The following is a 17,154-nucleotide window of genomic DNA, read 5'->3' as shown; positions in this document are numbered from 1 at the left end:
CTCCGTGGGAAGAGGGGGTGCTGGCGGGGGCAGAGGGCCGGGGTCTCCCCCCCTGCAGCCCAGAGGGGTGTCCCTCCGCCCCCCCCGCCTCGGGGACCCCCCCACCTCGGGGACCCCCCCCTCTTCCCACCCGGCGGCTCTTCCTCCACCCGCCTGGGGGCGCTAGAGAGCAGCCCTGGCGCCCCCTCCCCGTGCGCGTGCGTGCCCGCCGCCCTTCCCCGCCCCTCCACCGTCGCCTTCTCGCGAGAGCGTCCCAGCGTCGCGTGTCTGCGGGGGCAAGATGGCGGCCGCCGCCGGCGGGGGGAGCGGCAGCGCGGCAGCGGAGAGCCCCGCCGGGCAGGAGGGGCGAGGCGAGGCGGCAGCACCCCCGGCGGAGGCGGAGAGGGGCAGCGCGGCGGCGGTGCTGCCTGGCTTCGGCGACGCCGACGCCTTCGTCAAGGTGCGGGACGGCGGGGCCGGGGGGAAGCGGGGCGGGCGCCGCGCACTACCGCTCCCGGCGTGCCCTGCGCTGCTCGGGGCATGGCGGGAGCTGTAGTTCTTGTCTGTGGGGGCTGCCGGGGGACCCCCGCTGATGTGGCCGCCACCCGTGAGGAGCTCCCCGCCCTGTGAGCGCTCGCGGGGGTGCTGGGGAGCAGAGCGGCGCCTCGGGGCCTGTCGCCGCCCCGGGCTCGGGCCTGCTGCCCAGAGCAGAGTCGTGTGAGGGCCGCCTCCCCGTGAGGGGGGGATGTTGCGGCCTCCCCCATGTGAAATGCGGAGGAGTCGGGACCCCCGTGAGGGCCGTTGCTGTGGCGATGGGCATTGCCCGTTGGGTTCCAGATCTCAGCACCAGCTGCACTGTGTTTGGCCTGTGCACGCCGCTGCTGCTTCCAAGAGAGGGGATGCCTGCCAGTTCTCGAGCAGGAAGCGTTGCAGGGGGCTTTTTATATTAAAAAAAAATAAAAATCTGTGTTCCTGCTGATTTAACAAGCTTTCTTTCAGACCTTAAATACTAGACTGAGTTTTAAGTCTCATTATTAAACTTTCATCGTTTTAAAGGTCTCCGAATAGACAGTGTGAACTAAATGACTGTAAACTTACTCGTGTTAAAACGCTCCGTGATATTGTATGTTAGAAACACATGGTTCAAACCAGCTAGGCAAAATACACTTCTAGCACGTAGTATCCTGGGTAAATGGAGGAATAAAGTGCTAATAACATGGTATTCTTGCACAGTATGCTCTTGGCACAGTGGTAGCTGCAACAAAGGCATCTAATGGGCTTCCTCAGCCTGGCGATGAGTATGACTTCTACCGAAGCTTCCCTGGCTTCCGCGCGTACTGTGAAACACAGGGTGACCATCTCCTTCACTGGTAAGGATGCATTTGCTTCTCTGGGCCATTGCTAATAGCTTCCAATCCAAAACAGAAGGTAGCACCCTTCTTTAGAGACTCCAAACTTCCTGTAGATAAAAAGATGTTTTATTTCACATACCTAATTTTAGATACTTTTCTAGCACTTGACAGTTTAAGTAACAAATTTAAAGAGGGCCTTTCATAATGATTTGGATAAAGGGCTGTACAGAGAGCAGAGGCTGATATAAAACGTGTTAGGCGATCTATTTAAGAAGTCACATTGTTCGTAAGAAATTAATTCTAACAATACTGTGTAGATGTCTATTCACTGCTCATATGATATTATCAACAGGTACTGTATTTGATTTATTTTCAAACTTTGAAGATGGAGAAAGTTGAAGAGAATTGGACAGTTTAGCATTCAGCATGTCTGCTTTTAAATTGCTAATAGCTGTACTGTTCTTTTACAAGCATGAGCAAAGTGATGCAATACCATGGCTGCCGTAGCTATGTGAAAGATCGCAGCAAAGTGACAGAGTTGGAAGATAAATTTGATATGCTGGTTGACTCCAATGACATCATTCTTGAAAGAGTGGTAAGCAAATTATTTCTGGATGTTTTCTTGTAGATTGTTCAGTTTTCACAAGTTTTCTTTTCCTTGCAGGTATTTGAATGGTGGTGCTTTTACAGTTACATTTAGTGGTTCCTCAGTCTGATGGTGTTCCTTTTTATTTTAAAAATGTTTTCATGTGCTAGACTATTGGTCACAGTAACAAAGGCAGATGAGTTATGCCCCAAAGGGAAGGAAGGTAATATGTGACTTGTGAGGAAACTAAATACAGTTTGGCACAAGAACCTCACAACCTGAGAACAGATCTGTAAATTCATAGAGTAGGAACCTCTTCCTACCGCTGATGGTCAACATACTCCTACTCCCCCCACATCTGTCTGTCTCGTGTTGCGCAGAATTTGGGGGAAATGGCTATGGAGATATCCACCTGTGTGACTTTGTTTATTCAGTCTGACTAGAGTGGCTGAGCATGGTAATTTAACAGATGTTTGATTTTCACCTTGCTTTTCCGGAATTTAGGGTATTTTACTGGATGAAGCAGCGGGAGTGAAAAAAAACCAGCAACCAGTCCTCCCTGCTGGGTTACAGCCCCCACAGACGATCATTTCCAGCTGGAACCGCAAGGTGAGGCCTCTGCACTCTGTTTGATGTGTTATCTTAGCTTTTTTGCCAGCATTGGCACTACTGATTTGCCAGTGGAGTCGAGTGGTTAAATGTTCCATCACACTTTTTTACATGTCCTAACTCCCTCCCTCTTTTTTTCCTTTTCCTGTTTAGTCAAACTTGATTTTGGATTCCGTGTGCTTTCTATGGCCATTTCAGTTTCATGTATATAACAGTCTGTCCTTCGCTTATTCATATGAATTCAGGATCCTGATTCAGCGAACTTTCATTCTTGGGTTCTGGACTCACTGCAAAAGAGTGACTCACTTTTGAGTTTGGGGTGTAACTTTATTCCTCTGAATATTGGGTCAGGCTGAGTAAAAGAAGCTCTGAACATCTGTTAAGTCCTGTGAGTTTTACTTGTGGTTTACCTTTTTTAAACAGGTGGGAGAATCTCACAAAAGAACTCAATCTGAAACCTTCCGACTGCTTCATGCTAAGAATATCTCTCGACCACAGCTTAAGTTTCGGGAAAAGATTGACAATTCCAACACTCCCTTTGTACCTAAACTTTTTATCAAGCCCAATGCTTTGAAACCTTTGCCTGAAGGTAAGGGGTTTATTTTTTGTTGGGGTAACCTCTTGAGAGTATTTGACACAGATGTGCTCTCACAGTCTAGAGGAGAAATCATTGACTGCAAGTAACAGCAGGAGATGTTGACCATTTGGGTGCAGTGAGCTCTGTGATGCTGTTGTTTACATACGTGCAATGTGAGCGTAGGTCAGCATACAGCATCTTCTTGTTGGTATACAGTAAATAATCTGTTCCAAACAGATACTCTGCTGCTTCTCTTTAGTCATGCATGTTCAGTGGTGGTAGAGTCACTCTGGCTCCAGAAGTGGTCTTGACTAGTCTAGTTCACTTTATAGATACTTCTTTCTAATTATTTAGGAGTGCCAGGCGTATGGTTAGACCTACCTTTGCTTTGGGTGCTTTGTCAAAGCCGCCAGCGTAACATCCTATCTCGGCAACATGTTGTTCTGATGATGATGATTCATCCTTAGTCTGCACTGATGCAGTTGTACTTTTAGTAACTGGGAATGATTGACATATTTTTTTTTTCTGAAGATTTTTTCAATCTCCTTCCAAGCTTTTGAGCAGAACCACCTTTCATCTTGTTTAACAGCAGCCTGGTAAAACCTAGTAACTGAGTTGTCATTGCAGCCAGAAATCTTGCTGACAGCAAAAGCTGCAGGTCTAAATTGTTAAGATTTTTGATACTTTACAATTTTAATAGGATCTTGTGGTGGGTGGAGGGAATAGAGTAGTAGGCTGGGAACGTGTTATGTGTGGGACCCAGTCCAGTTGTTCCATATTGGTTGTTCAGCCCTCACAAAAAGTGGACGGGAACGAAAGGAGCGGCCTGAAGACTTGGATGTACCAGCTGCTTTGGCAGACTTCATACACCAGCAGAGGACACAGCAAACTGAGCAAGACATGTAAGAAATTAAACTGACAGCAAGATTCTTGGAGTACCGTTGGTGAACATGCACTTGTATGGTCTCATCGTGCTGATGCTATTCATGTGTAACAGCTCTGCATGTGTTTGTGTCCACACACTATGTTGTGTGTGCTTTGCTTTAGACATCTGCAGTTATTTTAAACCTAAGCTTAATAAGAGATAAAATTTCTACTCGATAGGGAAACTGCCATAGTTCTCAAAATCTCTGTGTTCTGGCTGCATAAAGATGACTGAAATTTAGTCTGTGCCTGTCTTCCTAATTTCCACAGGTTTGCTCACCCTTACCAGTATGAACTGGAGCATTTTTCTCCACCAGATGGAGTTCTCAAGAAACCAGAACCCCAGGTTGGTGTCCACGTTAATTTACAGCCAGCTATACTTGACGAATTTCAGAATTGAGGGTGGAGGTCAGGGGTGGGAATTGACTGAGAACATACCATACCTAATAATTTGCTCTGCCAGATGTACAGGCCCATCAAGGAAACACCCTGTCATTTTATCACCACACTGGATGAGCTGGTAGATCTAAACGAAAAGCTTATGAACTGTAAAGAATTTGCACTGGACTTAGAGGTAATGAAATAGCCTTTTCTGTTTAAAAGTTACATGTGAACTGTTAGTACCTAGGATACCATTGTGTTCTTCTAGTCTGTTTTGTGGTGTTCTCTTTCTCCTGCTTTTTGTACTTTCTGACATGAAAGGACAGTTCATGACCCTGACCTGTCAGATATTATCTAGAAGGTTGAATTAAACTGTGTCAATATTGTAAGTTTTCCAATGGTGGTACTGACTGCACACTTCATACTGAATTTATTTTCTTTCGATTCATATGATGTATTTTTATGTTACATTAGTGACTGCAAAGAGAAAACTTTGCTCATCCAATTGTCTTTTTCTTTAAGAAGTCCTCCGTTACTTTTTCTTCCTTCATTTGGAGTGCTGTTTGTTTTGTAGTATTACTTCTGTAATGGATCCTAGCTTACATCTCTCTTCCATGTTTTTCAGCACCATTCCTACAGGAGCTTCCTGGGCTTGACGTGTCTGATGCAGATTTCCACACGAACAGAAGACTTCATTATTGATACACTGGAATTGCGCAGCGACATGAACATTCTCAACGAGACCTTCACAGACCCTGCAATTGTGAAGGTCAGCTCCCATATTCACCAGTTGACCACGAGAATACTTTTTTTTCTTTTTTTTCCCCTTAGTTTAAGCTTCATTAATTTAAAAGCATGCTGTGTGCTCTGTCTTGGTCACTTGGCTCTGCTTTCATTGTAATTTGTTCATGTGCCTGTTTCCTTGATGTAAGTGGGAAGTTACTTGCCAAGTCCACTCACTTAGTAGTTCTGCACTTAACGGTGAAGGACAGAGAGAAAAGAAATACAGTCCTAGACACATGAATGTGAAACTACAGCGCTGCCAGCCTGGAGTAGAAATGTTCTTCATACAATTCACAAATTTTTTTTGATTTTCAAGGTCCTTCATGGTGCCGATTCAGATGTGGAATGGCTGCAAAAAGACTTTGGTCTGTACTTGGTGAACATGTTTGATACTCACCAAGCTGCTCGTCTCCTCAATCTTGGCAGGCATTCTTTGGACCACTTGCTAAAGCTGTATTGCAATGTAGATGCTGACAAGCAGTACCAGCTGGCTGACTGGAGGATACGGTAAAAATTGACCCCTTAAATGGGCTGGAGCTGCAAGGTAGCACTTATCCTTGTCTGTATTGTTAGAGCAGGAGCATGTTTCTAGTTGCAAGCCCCATAGTTGTAAGTTAGTCTTAAAGTGAACAAGCACAACATTTAGCTGGCTGTGCTTTAAGTTCTTTTATGAGTGTTACATTTTCCCGTGTTTCTTTAGAAAATTAGTTCTTTTGGAAAGACCAGGGAAAATTAATAATGAAAAGCTCCTGGAAAAGCTCACTTCATAGGAACGGTGCTGAACCACTGCAGTATTATGAAGAAAGTTAGTATTTGCTCCTCTAGAGCCCCCACAAAAGCATTCAGTCATCCGCACTAGGAAGAGCAGGATGCTGTTGGAGCAATAAGCTTGGCTATGCAGATGGACCCTGCATGCCACAGAGATCCCCGGTCTACTTTATGTAGGCTCTGCAGAGAGGGAAGAGTTATGACAATTACCATAGCAAGCAGTTCTGCCATCTGACTATAGTGCTGTAGCTACACAGCAATCCTGCTCTCCAGCATATGAACAAGATGCCATCTCAGTTGGAGAGTGGACAGCTTGTTACTGCTGTTGACCAACAAATCCTTCAGTAAGAAAACAGAAGAATTTCCGTATTAGTTCTTAGTGTGTTTTACGTGCAGTTTGCCCTAATATGCCTTGCAAGAGCAAAGTGACGGCTTGGCGGGGCAACTGAAATGTACTAGCGTCATTTTGTCTCGTTTTCTAGCCCTTTGCCAGAAGAAATGATTCGGTATGCCCGTGATGACACTCATTACTTGCTCTACATCTATGATAAAGTGAGGGAGGCGCTGTGGGAGAAAGGGAATGAGCAGCCCACTCAGCTGCAGGTTGTGTGGCAACGCAGCAAGGACATCTGCCTCAAGGTAAAGCTTCACCTGTTGGATTACCTGGATCAGAGTATGGGCTTAGTAGGACAGAAAATCCTTTGCCTATTCTATATCTGTTGCGCAGACATAGGGTTTTTCCTCTGTGTGTATCTGAAAACAGCTGTATAAACTGTGACCCAGTTGCGTGCAGTCACTTGTTTCACTGCCTAAAATCCTTGGATTCAGATGCCCTCTTGCTGTTTTTTGAATGCTGGCACTCATTGGCCTCCTGATGCTTTCAGGTGTGTCTTTCCTAAGAGAGGTGTTACATTTCCAGTTCTACTGGACATTCCTAGAAGTTCAAAGCCTATGAGATGATTATATTGTGCCTGTGGAAAATGCCGTCTATGAAAGACGGCATGTCTTGTCTAATCTAAATGCTTGTCTAATCTAGTAAATCTTGAAGACATTTGATGTCTAAAGCTGCTCCTGGAGTTGGTGAGGGTGGATTTCCCCTAAAAATGGATGAGATGTATGTTTTTCAGGGATAGGATCCTACCAACACTTTAGGGTAAAAGCTTCAAAACATAATTTACTGGTCTCCTTTGTGTGTCTGGGAGATTCTGTCTGTCTCGGTGAAGCAAGGCAAACTAGAAAGCACAAATCTGATACTGACCATAAGTGTTTCATTTTTTCCTGTCCAGAAATACATCAAACCCCTCTTTTCAGATGAATCCTACCTTGAGCTCTACAGGAGGCAGAAAAAACATCTCAACACGCAGCAGCTGGCAGCATTTAGGTTGCTGTTTGCATGGAGAGACAAGATGGCGCGTCAAGAGGATGAGAGTACAGGGTAGGAAGTCTTTGTTATAGACGCTGACCTAATACTTCGATGAGTCTCTTGGATTGTGTCCCTCCCCTCACCCCCCTGCAAGGTGGAACCACTTTCTTACCTATAGAAATTAGTGTACTACCTCAGGTGGCTTCTTACATGGAAGTCCTGGTATGTTAGCACTAAATTCTTACAGGTATCTATATCAGCCCTAATTAATTTCTTTTTAACCGATTTAATCTTTTCAGACCTGTAATTGGGGCAGACTTGTGCACTCTGAAGGTATTTTTAAGAGTTTTTAATATTGTGTTACATTCACACCACCTCTTTGTGTTGTAGATACGTGCTACCAAATCATATGCTATTGAAGATAGCAGAGGAGCTTCCCAAGTAAGTTTTTTTCACCCTTGAGGAGTCTCATTTGATTTTAATATCTAGCAAGTCATTTCCTAGTGTGTAATTACTTCTGCAGTCAGTCCCTTTCTTCCAGCACTCAATACTGCTATAGTTGTTCAGTTTGGAAAAGAAATAAATAGCAACACTCCTTCAGAAGGCTACAAACTTCTGAGAATGTATCTCTCTCTGATTTTATTCCACTAATAAAGCACATTCCTTTGTATTGCTCTATGTCACACATTCCCCCTGAGATTCCCACAGTATTATAGGGCAAGAGAGGGATAAGTTCCTCCATAACGTTTATTTGAGGGTTTTTTTTTTCAGTTCCTAGAAGAATTGGGCAGGGAGCAAGGGGCAGATCCCTTAAAACATCCTATTGATGCAACATTTTCCTCAAACACTTGACACTCATTGTCTAACATCCATACTTGAGAATAGTAAAAGTGCATCTTTAAACACAAATCCACTGCTGGGCTCAAATTCCGTAGATGAATTCCAAACAAGGAACGAAATTAAGGTGGGGACAGACAGACAGACCACAGAAAAGATAAGTGAGAGGAGAGCTGAGTTAATGGTTCCTCCTTATCTGCACAAACCTGGTACAGAATTTTTCATCACAGAGAATAAACTCTGACAGATTAATCTGACTTGTCTTATTCTTTCACAGTCAGGACTGTGGCTATATCTGGTTGTGCGTCCTTTGAATGCAAATGCCTAACATATCGGCCGTAAATATAGCACACTGAATTTTTCTCATCTCTCTTTAGAGAACCCCAGGGCATCATTGCTTGCTGTAATCCAATCCCACCACTAGTTCGCCAGCAGATTAATGAATTGCATCTTCTCATTCAGCAGGCCCGGGAGATGCCTCTTCTCAAGGTAGGAGTAGCTCGTACCACACAAGAGACTCATCACTTGCTTTCCTTAAGCCAGGGATTGCGGCTGAATGGTGACCTGTGATGATATGTATGCTGAAGTTTGCTTTTTGAACACTGTGAATGTGGTGTTCTGTAGTAGAGCTCAAAGATACATTGCAACTGTTGTCTGCTGTGCACTGGCTTACGGGCAGTGTGGTTTCCTGGAGAAGTAGAGCAGTAAAATGAACAGGGCGCGGTTGTCTGTCATACATTGCACATCAGGTTTGCCTGTGTGAGGAGCAGCTGGACCTTGTGGAATTTGTTGGCCATGTAAATGGATTCATAAATATTTTCAGCTAATGGTGAAGCAAAAAAAGCCTAGATGTAAGAGGTTCATTAGTTAAATGTAATAAATGTGTTGAAAAGATTGATAAGGAGGCAGACCTAGAAGAACAGGGCAGGTGCATTTAACTGACTTATCTTTCTCTCCCATTCTAGTCAGAGATTGCTGTGACAGTCAAGAAGAGAGCACCTCTATCCAACCCTGAGGTATGGTTTACATAATATTTGTTACTTAACATCTTAAGCCTTAAACTTAGAAACAAATCTAGCAAAAGTCTGTGCTCTAGCAAATTGTTTATCCTCTCACATTTTATAGGTCTCTCCGCTTTAGCTTAATGTTAATTTTCTGTGCTAGACTCGTAATATTACCAGTTGTAAATTGGTATTTTACAAAGCAGCATAATAGCAGCACTTAAGGCTTCATCAGCAAACGCTCTGGCTGCTGGTCCAGTTTCACGTGTGTTAGTCTATATTGACTGATCTGTAAGAGAAGTTTCAGGTGAGTTTCTAAGGCTGACTCGTTTACTCTCTTCGTATGTATGAAGTAAAGCAGCTCCGTTAGCCAGTGGGTGTTTGCACAGATATCCTTTTGATGCCAGTTGCAATGTGCTCTGCCAGGTGAGCTATATTAAGAACATTCAGTCTCTGAATTTCACAGTTCTATTTGAATTTTCATTAATGTGTCTCTGCAACATGTTAAAACATATACAGATTCATAGAGTAGTGTATTAATGGGGTTTGTAATTTGAATCTCTCTGCAGAAGCTGGAGAATACCTTCTTTGGACCACATGACAGTTCCCGGATTCCTATGGATTTTCAGAACAACTCTGTCTTGGGTAATTTGGACTTAACCTAAAAACTGTGCTAATAATGACATGATTATTAGTGGCTTTGAGATGGGGAAATAAGCAGCCCTGAAGATTTTTTTTGTTTAAATCTCATTACATGAAAGGGAGTAAAATATACAAGTATCTAATAAAAATTTTTTCTTTTCATGCAGAGCCTGCACCAGTTTTGGAACATGGCTGTCTCTTTTCAGACAGTGAGAGGACAATGAATATTCAGGATGTTCAGCCAGAGTCATCATGTCTTGTTGCTACTGCCACTGTCAGCATATTCAGTGTAAGCAACATGTTTGCGATAGTGTCAATATTTAAGTATTAGAAAACATACTCAATGATCTGATAAAACTGTGTGAGAGTGTCGCAAGAAATAGTAAGGTGTGACATGCATGGAAATGATACTGGCTTCCTGTCAAGCATATGGCATAACCAAGAGAACTGGATTAGGAGGCCGGCAAGTTAATTACATCTCTCTGGAGGGTTGCTGCCATCAGTGGAGTTTCATGTAGAGAGAGAAATAACACACATGAAAAGGCAGTAGCCAACCCAAAAGTTATTAATGTTAATATTTCATCCTTTTTTTTTTTTTAAGGAATGTGATGAAGATGAAGGAAATGAGAAGACTTTAACCACTGCACAGCAGAAAGCTCAGCGTATAATGGAGTCCTTTGAAAATCCGTTTAGAATGGTAAAAGTTCCCAATACATATTTGTAGTGGTACTCAGAAACTACCTAGTGCAGAGGATGCTCTGAGCTCGTTTTCCAGGCGATTCCGAAAGAGCTTGATACAGCATCAGCTGCTGCTCTTTTACTGGAATCGAGAGATTGTCCTTCTTGCAAAGCACGCACGTGTGGACTTGTTTTCAAAACAGATTGAAATGCCTCTTAGATATATGTCTTTCTGCATAGTAAACAGACTTCTCACTGTTCTTTTTTTTTAATCAAGTTTGAGGTTTTTTTAATTTGCATCACATTTTCATCTCTACTTTATGGCTAGAGTAAGGGAGCTGATTTTACTCTTCTAATCAGAAGAACAATAGCATACTTTGTAGTAGATTTGGAGTGACAAATTACTAGGAAATAACTTTTTCTGATGTGTGGTTGTGGGTTGGGTTTTTGGGGGTTTTTTATTTAGGTTTTTCTTTAACATTTCTCTTGGCCGTAGCTATGGTAACTTTTAATTTTCCAAAAGATGATCTATCTGTGCAATGTTTCTTAAATATAAACTTTTTGATTTGGAACATTTTAAGTAGCATTTTAGTAGTGAGCTAAATGCCATGTGTTGTGTTTAAAGCAAAACATTTTTTTCCTCTCCACAGTACCTGCCTTCAGAACAGAACCCTGCCTATGTCTCTCAATCTGCGAAGTTTGACCCGTCATCAAAAATTTATGAAGTAAGTCTTGTGCTAAAATTTCCTGCCAAGTGGTACAAAAGAAACAAATAAGTAGATTATTTAGAAAAAGAATAGAAGTTTTGAGAAACTTGACATGTTTCTGAATCTGTAGTTCATTGTTTCTGTAGCATTCATATCCTTTGAAGAACCAAGGGATTGGAGACATTACGCTCTATATTCCATGTCTGTCAAAGCTGCAAACTACTACTGATGTCTGTATCTGCCTTTGTTCTCGTGGCTTGTTTGTAGCTCAGAACTTTTAAAGCACACGGTTTTACTTTACCTGGTGCAGCAGATCTTAATCTCTTTTACAATCCAATTTGATCTTTTGTACTCTTAATGAAGAACAGCGTGTGGTAGCAAGTTTATAAACTCGCTTTTGCCGTAAAACTTCAAAGAAAGTGATCCCAGGTAATTTTTTTTTCATTGCAGATCAGCAATCGATGGAAGTTGATGAGTCAGACACAACCACAGAAGGAGTCCAAGGATGAAACAAAAAAGAAAGCAGCCCAGCAGTCAGGTACAGCCATTCTTCCCTTCCTCAATGTCTTGGCTAACGTGCTTTTCCCAATGCACATAGACTGTTTGACAAAGATTGTACTCTATTTGAGACTTGCTACAAGCTCCTGGGTAACTTACTCCTCCTTTTTAAGGTAATGCTTGTTTGTTTCCATAGCTGCTCGTGACCAAGCACAGAAGGTGTACAAAGAGGCAACAGAAAATATTGTGTCTGTTCGTCAGCAAGCTATGGTATGTCATTGAATTCTCTACTACCAGCCTTTGCCCCTTTTGAGCTTCATAACACAGTTCAGAGTGAAACCCTGAGCCCTATAAGTCTGGAGTACCTGAATGACGGTCTTCTGGTAGCAGTTCTGCGATTCTGCCGTGTGTGCAGCAGCAGGCCGCTAGCAGCTGTGCTGTGCAAATCTTCACATCCCTCCATATCTTCAGCAGGGAATGTTTTCTGCACCTCTCTGCTCCTCACTTGCCCAGGTTCCCCCAAACCCGCCTGTGGGGCCACAGCAGATCTCAGCCTCTCGTATCCTGTGCAATGACAACTTGGCTTTTCATCTGAAAAGTCCCTGCTGTGAGACAAAATAAAAAAGCTATTTAGGCCCAAAGAAGAACACAGTGTTTTCTCCCCACACTATTATTGCAACAGGCAATAGCTGTCACTGTGGCCCAGGTTCATTGGGCAGTTCATCTGCATGCTGACGTTCATGCCTACACAGAGATGTTTCATTCTGCTTTCCTGAACTTGTCCTTGTTTCTGTTCTGTGGGTTGCTTTCACAGCAGGAACAAGCTAATAAGAAAAGGGAGAGGGTCATGAGTGAAACAGGAACAGAGTTGCCAAAACAAGAGAAGAAACGGCCAAAAGCCTCCCAGCAACCAGAGGAGCTGGAAGCACCGAAGCAGTTTACCCCCTTTGATTACAGCAAGTCCAACTTCAAAGTGTTTGCGGGTAAGATCTGGATCTCTTGCGAGAGTGCTGCAGGGTGTGGAAAATGTTGCCAGCTGAGCCCCAAAAAGGCTGTGTGTGAATGTAGGTGCCAAGGCAGTGCAAACTGTTACAATGCACTTACCTAGCAGTGGGGAAATACTAAAAGAAATTAACTTGGGGAATGTACAGTCTGGCATCCCTTCTCTGATTTGGAAACAAAAACCGTCAGCCAAGGGGATTGTGGATTCAAATTTTGCTTCTTTTCTCTGTAGAGAAAGTCATCTGTTTAATTGGATCCCAGCAACTAGAAGGCAAAGGAGATTTGACTCCTTTGTGACAAAAAAAAAATCTATTAAAAAGCATCTCCTGCTCTTAAGAGACTGTTCTGGTTTTTAGCATGTGGGAGACTGCAGTGAAGCCTCCTTATCATCAGAGAAAAACCATGGAATGTGCTGTTCATTATGGAAAATTTTAGTGACAGCTTCTCTCTTCTCTCCCTTAGGAAGCAGCAAATCGAAGCAGTCGCCACAATTCGATCCTACCAAGCAAGCTTATGCAGGCAAGGTACGGGCATGTCATGAAGGAACAGAAATGTTGGTGATAGCACGTACCCAGCTGGGGACTCGCTGGGGAAGGAAGATGACTTTTTCTGGATCTGCAGAATGTTCCCTAACAGCACTTGGTACTGAGAGTGACGCTTGCAATCACGAGCTCACACTTTGTATTTTAGCCTCTTCCCATTCAGGAGGAGCTTTCTGGGGGCCCGTCAGACTCTCTTGTTGTTTCCCACCTCTTCATACACTGTTCACACCTACGCCCCCATATATCACAGGCATGACACTTAGGCCACAGCACAACACCACGAATTCCCAATACCATATTCAAGGTGCTCTCAAAAACCTTGGTCAGTCCAGTGATTTCAGGCCATGGCAGCTCTGTGTGCTGCCCACATTCTCCACCAGGCAGTCATTAGGAAAACAGTCTCAGCTCAGAGAATTTGTATTTTATTTATTGCTAATTGAGGGATTGAAGAGAAGGAAGCAAGCATAAACAATCAAACATATACTTAGGGAAACCTGTGACCAGCACAGGGCGGTTCCTGTGTCATTGTGTCCCCCCTGCAGACCTGGGTTACCTAAACCCCCCGCCGTACACCCTGCATAGTGCCCATGTGTGGAGTGTTTGAGTGCTGATGTGTGATGTCAGCATGAAGTAATAGGGTGTCCGTGCGTCAACTCATTGGGTGCTCGAGCATGAATTTTAAGTTCTGAAGCTCATTTCTTGCATTTCAGCCTCTTTGCTGTGCATGCTGCCTTCCTGCAGATTTAACTGGAGGGCAAAGGGTACCAGCGAGCATTTGGATATTCATTAAAATTTGTATTTTAGAAGCTGAACAAGTTTATGCCTGATAGTGTAGGAAACCATTTCCTGTGCAGTCCTTTTGCTGTGTCAGTTAAAACTTTTTTCGGGAGAAAAAAAGAAACCGACGGGTGAATTTGGGACAACAGGTACAGATCTTTCTGTCTAGAGGGGTAAGATTTGTCATCAGTGGAGTATCGTGCCTAATGTCACAGTTAGACCAGTAGGACAGCACCTGTTCAGCTGCACTCTGTGTACAGGCATATAAAGTCCTAAGACGTAAAGCTCACAGTGTAAATGAGCAGCATTCCTTGAAGTTGGAGGGACCTGACAGCACATGAATCTCATGGAATATACTGTATTTGGCAAGTACCTCACTGTGGTGGTGGTGGTGTTTTTGGTTTTTTTTTTTTCTTCTGTGCAGAAATTTGCTGGAGCTAACAAACTTCAACAGTCTGGAAACAGAAGCATGTCCTACCTGGCGGGGAAAGCGGAGAGGTGTGTTGTCAGCCTGCTCTCATCGCTCTGGTGGAGTGTTTTCACGCCTGTGCCCCGGAGCTATGGGCAAAGCATAACTATTGTCCTCAATTGCTGTGGGAGCTTAAGCGCATGTTTAATGGGAAGAGGTTGCATCACAGTTTGACGTCAGTTTAAAAGAAAAAAAGAGGGGGGGAAAGAAAGCTTAGTCAGGATTAATGCAATCAAAGACAAGTCTGGCTGGGAGGTTTGAAATGTTGAGGTAAAAGTTTGTGTTAATAAATGTGGGAGTCGCTTTCTTGGCCACAAAGATAGGTAGAGGTGGGGAGAACCTTTGCCTAGCTTGGGAGGAAGATAAATAACAGTACTGCCAAATATGAACGTTCTTGTTCTGAATAGGTACTTAACGCGTAGTTTACAAGGCGTGATCCTTGTGTATTATTTAGCCATAAAGAGCAACACTACGTAAGGGCAGCGTTGGAGGGAGAAGGGTTCTGCTGCATCACGACCTTTTCTCAATAGAATCGTTGGAACCTATCGTAGGTTTTCAATCTTGAGCGAAGCAAGAGTTAAAGTCTTTCTGTAACTGTCTTTTGCAGGGGTTCCAGGCACCACTGGCCGAAGAGATAGTCCTTGTTACAGGACCTGTGGGAGTTGCTGCTGAAGAAAACAATAGTCAGAAGTATTGTCACCATGGGAAGGCAAATACCGGTCATTGAGCAGTTTTTGTACAGAAATGTTTTTAAACCCATTAAAATCCTTTTTTTTCCCAAAAGGAAAACCATCTTAATTGATTTCACTTTTATTATATTCACATTGGGGTTTTTTCTAATTATACTCACAGTGTTGCTTTGTTTCTAATTTTGAAAGTTTATCTTGTGTCCTCAAACACAGTTAGGCTAAACTTGTCACTTCTTGGAGCTGTTTGAAGTCTGGGACCAGCATGTCAGTGGAGTTTGAGAGGAACCTCTTGGCATCTCTAAAGCCAGTGCAAAAATAAGAGAGATTCAGTAGATGTGACTCAGACCCCAGCAGTCCGGAGGAGGAAATAAGGCCAGACTGTATTTTATGTTAGACCTTGCTTACAAATCGAACTGCGCAGCTCATCTCTTACAAGACAAGGTAATAGGAAAAAGTAGTGTGTTGCACTAGCAGTGTTTGTGTATTTTTAAGCAAAGATTTTAGAGTTGGGGTACTTTTTGGATCAGAGACCAGTGTCTCCACAAAGTCATAGAGTGAAAGCAATAGCATTAGGTAGAAGGTAAAAACACAGAGTGCAATATTGGGTTGGGGAAAGCCAGTGAGGTTCTGTGCTGCAACTGAACATCAGTACAGCTGTGCTAACATCTCCTGGTTTTAAATACCCGCAGTGAGTTATCTTAAAGTCTTTGTAAAAAGAGTATCAGGCCATAACTGGATGGATGGATGGCAGAGCTTATTCTAAATGCTGGCACCTGAAGGCTGTAACGCTGCCGTGAGAGAGGTGAGCAGCATTCCCCTTTCACCGTGGGGAGTACCGAAGGGTAGGGCTGATGGGACTTTGCTTGAAGCCACGTTAAAACCAGTGGCAGAGCTCCTTCCTGGATTACTGGTCGCTGAGCTGACCAATGGATCTTGCTCCTCTTCCCAATGGCCTTGTCTCTACTCTGTGATTTCCTTTTCTGATGATTTTCCATTTCATGCTGGCAATGACAGAATTTCCCTCTCTGACTGTTAGGCTGGGTGCGAGGACTGAGTGGGTACTGGTGAAAACTTCCCTAACCCGAAGCTTTCTTTTGTAAAGACTGCGACCAGGTTTGGGATTTTGCTTGCTTGTTTGTTTTCAGTCTCTTCACCTATTTCTGGGAAGTAGGGAGGGGAAGGGAACAGAGGAGCGTTTTTCCTCCTTAGGTATGTTGCTATGAGCATGCCGGCCGAGCAGCATTGTAGTGGTAGAACAGAGTCCCTTTCTGCTCATAAAATCTGCCGGCGTGGCTGAATATTGGAGAATGTTTTTGGAAGGAGGCAGTTAAATAGCAATTGTCTGTGAGTGCGTTCGCAGGGGCTGCCTGTGCCTGTCCCCTTAGCGTCACACTAAGGATACTTCTGCAACTTGAGGGATAACTAACTCTTACCAAAAGCCCCGTTGGCTGTGGGGACATTAAAATTTCTGTAGTTTCATTAAGACCTCTACTTAAAATTCCACGCCAAGTGACATTTAAAGGATGATCGCAATTTTAGTCTGTTTCCGCTTTCCCTTACAAGTTGCAGCTTCCTGCCACGGGCTTTAACAACGCCTTTAATGGAAGCGACCAGCGCATCTCTGCTTCGTTCACCTGGGTACACCTGCGGCCGGGACGGAGCCGCGGCACCGGAATCCCGCGATTTGAGACCGTTTTGCCGTCGGGCAGCGGCTGTTCTGGGTCCGCACCGCCCGCTGGGGCGCTCCTGCCGTAACCCTGGTGAGTCCCCCCCCTTCACTCCGTTGCTTGCCGCACCTTTTTTGAGGGCGCCAGGCTCGGGAGGAATCTGCTTTTGACGTCTTAACCTTTAAAACAGCCAAACGAGACTTTTTTTCCCCCAAAAGCGGGGAGGCGCGCGGGGGGGGACGGTGACGCGCCCTTTCCCCGCAGCGGGCGCGCCGCCCCACGTGGCCCCGGGGCGGGGGGGGGGGGGGGGGGGGGGTGAGGGT

General features: G+C 44.2%; 1 protein-coding gene across 1 annotated transcript; it reads left to right on the top strand.

Moving 5' to 3' along the window:
* Window positions 1-263: 263 nt before the first annotated feature.
* Window positions 264-15,271, top strand: EXOSC10 (exosome component 10). The gene is made up of 25 exons (XM_074609609.1): window positions 264-439; window positions 1,213-1,349; window positions 1,803-1,926; window positions 2,422-2,526; window positions 2,950-3,115; window positions 3,894-4,005; window positions 4,298-4,373; window positions 4,491-4,601; window positions 5,034-5,177; window positions 5,508-5,698; window positions 6,442-6,598; window positions 7,246-7,394; window positions 7,713-7,763; window positions 8,537-8,648; window positions 9,125-9,175; window positions 9,730-9,805; window positions 9,970-10,091; window positions 10,404-10,499; window positions 11,131-11,205; window positions 11,638-11,725; window positions 11,882-11,955; window positions 12,500-12,668; window positions 13,150-13,211; window positions 14,431-14,504; window positions 15,083-15,271. Exons 1-25 carry the CDS (start codon window positions 281-283, stop codon window positions 15,111-15,113), a joined length of 2,712 nt encoding a protein of 903 aa, XP_074465710.1. The 5' UTR covers window positions 264-280; the 3' UTR covers window positions 15,114-15,271.
* The last annotated feature ends 1,883 nt before the right edge of the window (window positions 15,272-17,154 follow it).

This window comes from Larus michahellis, chromosome 16 (genome assembly GCF_964199755.1).
Source record: "Larus michahellis chromosome 16, bLarMic1.1, whole genome shotgun sequence".
NCBI classification, from domain to species: Eukaryota; Metazoa; Chordata; class Aves; order Charadriiformes; family Laridae; genus Larus; species Larus michahellis.
The sequence above is the reverse complement of the archived record's forward strand: the minus strand, read 5'-3'. Positions and strand labels throughout refer to the sequence as shown.